At 34.8% G+C, this 6,619-nt stretch overlaps 1 protein-coding gene across 8 annotated transcripts; it reads right to left on the bottom strand.

The window, feature by feature from the left end:
- Nucleotides 1–1,374: 1,374 nt before the first annotated feature.
- On the bottom strand, nt 1,375–5,078 carry LOC112295607 (protein HEAT-STRESS-ASSOCIATED 32). 8 transcript variants are annotated; one of them, XM_024547406.3, is made up of 9 exons: nt 4,984–5,078; nt 4,619–4,847; nt 4,432–4,495; nt 3,856–3,952; nt 3,568–3,712; nt 2,998–3,189; nt 2,604–2,775; nt 1,965–2,185; nt 1,375–1,682 (listed from the first exon to the last, which is right to left on the bottom strand). In XM_024547406.3, the coding sequence occupies exons 4-9, from the start codon at nt 3,870–3,872 to the stop codon at nt 1,593–1,595; spliced, it is 837 nt and encodes a 278-aa protein (XP_024403174.1). In that variant the 5' UTR covers nt 3,873–3,952; nt 4,432–4,495; nt 4,619–4,847; nt 4,984–5,078; the 3' UTR covers nt 1,375–1,592. The 8 variants fall into 8 exon arrangements, with proteins under 8 accessions (XP_024403174.1, XP_090100496.1, XP_073396884.1 ...); XM_090244370.1 differs by having other exon boundaries at nt 4,619–4,805; XM_073540783.2 differs by having other exon boundaries at nt 4,432–4,847.
- Nucleotides 5,079–6,619: the final 1,541 nt, after the last annotated feature.

The following is a 6,619-nucleotide window of genomic DNA, read 5'->3' as shown; positions in this document are numbered from 1 at the left end:
TAAATTAGATGAAAAGTGCTTTTAAGCTAATAATGCCATTATTAGAATAAATCTAAAATAAAATATTCTTTTTTATAAATGATTTGTGACTATTTAGGTTTTTTTTTTAATGAAAAGAAATAAAATGAAGCTTATTATTTTCATCTATTTATGATAGAATTATACCTAATACAAAGTTTGATACATCTATTTTTGTAAAATCAAGTTTTAAAAAATTAGATGGTTTAAAATAAGAGTTGATATCAAAGTTATTTTCAAACCTTGAAATTTTGCTTTTGCATCTTTATTGTATTCTAATTTGTCTTTAAAAGCTAAGAATATAAGCTAAGCAAGTAGAGAGAATTTCTTGATAAATATTCTATAATAATTTCTAAATTTAAAAAAATATTAGACATTACATACAAGTCTTGAGATTGTTTAATTTATAATAATTTGTATCTTTTTAGAATCTATTTGCAAAATTTTATTTAAAATAATATATTCCAAAACTTCTAAAATAAAACTTCTACTTGAGTAAAACATATTTTTATGCATTCTTATGTTTTTATAGTACAAAGAAAGCATGTTTATATTCCTCTATGTTCTTAATATAAATAAGAATATTTTCTTAATAATATTTCTTAGAAATTCATGTAATAAATCATTGATTAAATATTGGATAGCAATTTGGAATATTTGTAGGTCCAAAAAGCATGGTATTATATTTTAAAATAGTCATATGTAATTTAGAATATTAACTTCTATTCATATCTTTTTTTATTACATACCAAATTGTAGTCTATTTGTAGATCTATCTTAATGTAGTTTATAGTTCTATTTTGTTGATCAAAGAGATAGAATATATAAAAATAAAAAATAAAAAATACTAATTTATATTTTTTATTTGTAGAATCTATAATAGTTTATAGATATTTGTAAAGAACTTTTTATTTTATTTTCTTTTCTTTACAAAAAAGATTGGTGTATTTAAAAGAGATTTTGAATGTCAAATAGATTTCTTTATAAGATTGTTTTAAATATAATTCTTAAAATGAGTAAGTTCACACTACAACAAGTTGTAAATTGGTCTAAATAGTTGTTGTGCTCTTTCCTAAAGATTAATTGCACAAATATCAAATAAGCATTTTAACAACATATTAATATTTTTTTCTCAAATACACATTGACATTTCTCATATTGCATTGAAATTCTAATGCAACATTTACATAAATGAGGACTTCATGTTTTATGAATAACAAAAGATTTTTTAATTTTTACAACTTGCATAAAATAGGAATCAAGATGGTTTGTTGATATTTGGACTAAATCTTAAAATGACCTTTAGTAATTTCCAAATGATATAAGTTTGTGTAATTCAAACTAAGAAAGGCCAAGTGCATTTGAAAAAATATATATTGCATGTTAAAGACAATGTTAGATACTGAATTTAACTATTTCTTTCTATACATATTAATATCTATACGACAAATTACAGTGTTAGCGTTTCAAAACCAAACGAAACTATAGTTCTCTTACAGATTTCCAAGTTCCAAAACATCATGATGACATCTAGAGGGAGTGTTTTTAGTTGGGATCAATGAATCGAAAAACGATCATGCAAAAAAGATGCTTCGAGAACCATGTGAACCTGATCGTAAGCGTTCCAACTGCCCTACATGTGAGTGATCCACATACAAGTTAACCTGCGAGGTGTCACAAGATCAAATATTAGTATTTGCAATGTCTGTCTGCTGTTCGTAATACACCCAAATGAAGTCTCCGTGGTTCCTGACAATTATACTCGTAATTTTATAATGTGAATAATCTTAACAAGAAAGAAAAGCTTGGAAATCCATCTGGAGTTAATAATTATAACTCCAGGTGAAGTAATTTGCAGAGATTTTAATAGTAGTATCAGGACGGGATCAGGAGACTTTCCGAATTTACAAGCATTCATTTACAAAGGTAATCAATGAGCAACGCACTTTGGAACCGTATTTCTCGATTAGCCATTCAGAAACCTTTGGGTCACTGGCTTCGAACATTATTCTTTCCAACCCCAACTGTTCGATGATCTTAGACACCAAGTCAGAGCGCCAGTTGCTAATATTGTTGGTAAGACCATCTGAAGCAATCATAATCATATCTGCTCCCGCCTGTAAGTAACGTTCTGCCCGCTTTATTACCCAGTTAGGGTTCTCTACACCTGCATGGATCCGAACGTTTTAATGTTATTATCCTTCAGTTAATATGCTCTCCGCTTTGCCATACCTCAGTGTAGAACCATGACCGATGGAAGTGGAAGCAGACGTTAATAATTGCAAATTGCCGGTGGAAAGGTCAGCCTTAAAACCTACAGAAATTTTATCACGAAAAATACAATACCACTGTATTTCTTAGCGATTTAAATTCATATACGCATTCATATGACCATGAAATGATTAAAGAGAAGACTAGCCTTGAGAAATTGTTCATACAAGCAGAGTTATATTGATACACAATCTAATTGTGCTGACGAAGTCATCAATCTAGACAGCAAACACCAACTCGCAAAGAATCTGAAAAGCAATTGCAACGAGGAATTAACAACAATGGTACAGTCCACAGTGAAAGAGTATATATACCCATGAAACCAAGTTCTGCGTTTTCGCCTCCGTGAAAATGAAGCCCAAGTTCAGGTTTGGCTCTCATTCCTGATTTCTTCACCATGCGTATTAAACGAAGCAGATTATCCTCATTGAGCCCAATGAAGTCGGCATTTATCTCAACCGTATCAAATCCAAGATCCTTGCAGTCCTGTTCTTGCGAACATGAATCTTAAGCATCTCATGTAAGCGCATGGTTGATTAAATACACGTATCATGGACAGCAAAACCACGAATGTAACAATTTGCAAGATTCTTCTAATTTTGAATGTTTACAATTTCAAAAAGGAAAAAGGGTAATGCATGAGGACATAACGTTTCCAATAAAATTAAAAAAATAAAAAAAATGCAGTACAACCAGTTAAGAGCGTACTTTCACATACTGTTTGAAACTTCCCGGCCCGGTGCGAAGGACGTGCTCTGCCCAATCACCAGTGCTCACATACACATCATGATGATGTGCTTGTCTAATCCACTGCTGGACGATGTCTCTGGACATCAAACTATGACATCCTCCGGAGAACTTGAGACCGTCTATATATTCTCCCATGCTTTCGAACAAATTCTAGACCGCAGAAATACAACATAAGTAATACAACCGCAAAAATGACTCAACAAATTCAATATAACTGCATGCTAGAGACAGAAAGATAAATACGTTTCACAGTTAAATGTACTCTAATGGAGACAAGAAAGGGCAATCCTTAGATGCTACCTATAAATTCATCCCCTAAACACTGCGGATTACCAATGTAATGTGCATGAAAGTAGTGAAATAATTAATAGCTGATTATGCCAGAAACAAGAAGTTAAGCAACAGAGGGAATCTCAAAACATTACAAGTTACATTTTACTCGCTACTGTACTGCGATCACAATTTTATTTTTTTGCCAATTCAGTATAAACACCCAAACATCACTGATTATATGCACTCCGCTCGTACCTGCAAAGGTTCGAATCCAGTGGCAGAGTGAAAAGGTCCTCGGACCTCTGTTATTCCGAGCATCCTCGGTTTCGCCGGCCTTCCAATGTTAGCAATGTAGTTATGTTGACTAGCAATTGTCCGCCCTTGCTTCCCCATGCGTCCACTGGGCAGAATGTTACAAAAGAGAGAGCATTATTGACTGACATGATAAGGCCTCTACACAAAAATTTGGAGGACCTCATCAAGGTGCTCTACGTTTTTAATCACAATGAGAGCACCTGCCTGCCATTCACATATATCACTTACCTTAAAAACTCTTCCATCTCGTACAACTTCGGCTACGGCTTTCAGCTACCCTTGTGTCACACCAGTTTGTTATTATACTGCGATCTTCTGCTTGATCCTGATAATGAAAACAGCCAACATCAATTCAAAGGGCTTGCAGGAAAGTTTATAATGGATCCCATGACTTGTAATCATCTGGAGCTCGATCTCAATTCAAATGTCATTATCCTCGCCATCCTCCGTCAGAGCACAATTCCTTACGTCTTCACATTCTAAATACTAATAGATCAGTCAATTCTAATTCTCGAATGATGTCATTCAAGGCATTCATTCAACCTCGGTTCTTAAAGTCAAACTCTCTCTAGATAATAAAATCGCATTCTAAACCTAAGCATGTCGCAGCCACGTGAAAGCATAAACCGTGACTAAAACAAAAGGTACAAAAGACAATATCACTAAGCCCAGTGCCAGATAACAAAACCACAAGTTAGATTGACAACTGGAAGAAGACACCTCACGAAATTGTGATTAACATCTTCACTTACAATCATTGGCAATATTACGGAAACAAGGTCTATTCATGCATTTGCAACTCACATTTAACCAATGCACATAATGGCGAACTGGTGAATCCTTCGTTAAATATAAAATTTTCCTAAACCTGCACAAGTTGATTCCTACGTCACGTGCCCTTGACGCTGGAAATGAAGGGGTCGATATTAACCCGCTAGAACTGTAGAAGGTTGAACCCTAAGCACAGCCTACACGCCTATTAGTCTCTTACCTCCAAACCTCAAAACGAAATTCTCTTTCAAAATTCCTTAACGCAGATAATCAAGAGCACGCTTTCTCAGTAGCACAACGAAAAAAATAATAAGCGATCGAAATTGTGTAAATGCGAGGTTTGGATCGCGACAACGCTTCGACCGTGACGACACTCCAGTCCTTGCTCCGGCTTTGGCTACGTTCACCTGCAACTTACAAGTCTGAAAAATATGCGATCGCCACAGAATCTGCCGTGAAGCAAAAAAAATCTTACCACTCCAAAATAGTAAGAGAAATAGTATTAACATCAACATGCAGCACCGGAAACAAGTCACACAGTACACCAAAACAACAGTTTGGCCAAATTAGACACAAAATCCTCACCTCAGCCTCGAATCTTACAGGGAAGAGTTCTATCTGAAGAGTGAAACGAAGCAAAAGTGTGAAGGGAAAATCGAAGCAGAAACGAACTAAGAATTACAGCACAACAACGAGCCGCGGAGTCCCCAGGATTGAAGAAAGTACTCGAACTTCAAGTGTCATGGCGAAACGGGCAGCAGAAAAATTGCCCCGGAGTGGACACGGGAGCATCCTCATCTTTGAGCTGCCCGAACAGGGAACGCCATGCAGGATTTGCCTGTGCGGACTGCATCATGTTCTCAATCCACAAGGCGACACAGTGTCAGCCTTATTTGCTGACTTGGATGTGTTCCACGTCAGACCAAGAATAACGCTTCGGCATTCGAGAAGAAGGGGTAACCGGGCTACCAGGTTAGCCTTGACAAGTCACTCTTCTTCATTACATACTGGTTGCAGAAATTTTCCCTGTTGAGAATGTTTAGAAAGACACAAGAGTAATAGTAAGTCATACACACACAAGAGTAGTAGTAAGTCATACACATACAAGAGTAGTAGTAAGTCATACACACAAGAGGGTTTCTAAGGAGAGAGAGCTTCACACACATACACATCTATTGATCTGGTTGTGTCTCGTATACAAGAAGAGAGAAGATAAGAGGATGAACAGTACTTCTCCACTAGACTCTAAATACTGTAGCTATGATAATTACTGTAGTCTATAATAAATATTATGGAGATCGTCAGCTACATTTAATGATCTCAACACTCCGCTTCGCTCATCATAATATTTACATAATATAAAATTTATATAGATTTATGATCTATACTTTTCTATGATCTTGCAAGATCAAGAATTGTTGCCTCATTAAAACCTTATCTAGGAAAACCTTATTTTATTTAAGGACAAAACCATAGATGAAGGAAAAAGAATACAACATCATTTTCTTTAATTATTTAAAGAGCTCATTAACTTTCTTATTCAAGAAAAGCAAGTCGCCGCATATCAATGCCATAAGTAAGTTGACGATGATTGCTTAATGGGAGAGCTTTGGTGAAGAGATCAGCAAGGTTATTTGTAGATTCAATTTTCTTAATTATAAGTGCTTGATCAGTAATCAAGTCATGAGTATAACTAAAATACTTTGGATCAATATGCTTTGTCCTGTCGTCTTTAATGAAACCAACTTGCATCTATGCAATACAAGCACTATTATCTTCATGCAAGATAGTTGGAGAATCATCATATGAAAATCCACAGGTTGTTTGAATGAATTTATCAATTGATCACAACCAAATACATTCTCGAGATGCTTCATGTAAGGCAATAATTTCTGCATGGTTGGATGAAGTTGCAGTTATTGTTTGTTTCACTAATTTTCATGATATTGCAGCTCCATGTCTTAAAAATACATATCCTGTTTGAGATTTAGCTATTGCAATATCAGATTTATATCCTGCATCATAATATCCAACCAATTTTGGATTTGCAGATTTTGTATAATATAATTCCAAGTCTTCAGTACCTTTTAAATAACGTAATAAATGTTTGATGCCATTCCAATGTCGTAGTGTTGGACGTGCACTATGTCTTGCAAGAACACTAACTGCAAATGCAATATCTGGTCTTGTAGATGTAGCTAAATACAAAAGTGCTCCAACC

The sequence above is a fragment of the Physcomitrium patens genome, chromosome 18, assembly GCF_059467195.1.
Source record: "Physcomitrium patens ecotype Gransden chromosome 18, ASM5946719v1, whole genome shotgun sequence".
Lineage (NCBI taxonomy): Eukaryota > Viridiplantae > Streptophyta > Bryopsida > Funariales > Funariaceae > Physcomitrium > Physcomitrium patens.
Note: the sequence above shows the minus strand (reverse complement) of the source record. Positions and strands in the feature narration are given on the sequence as shown.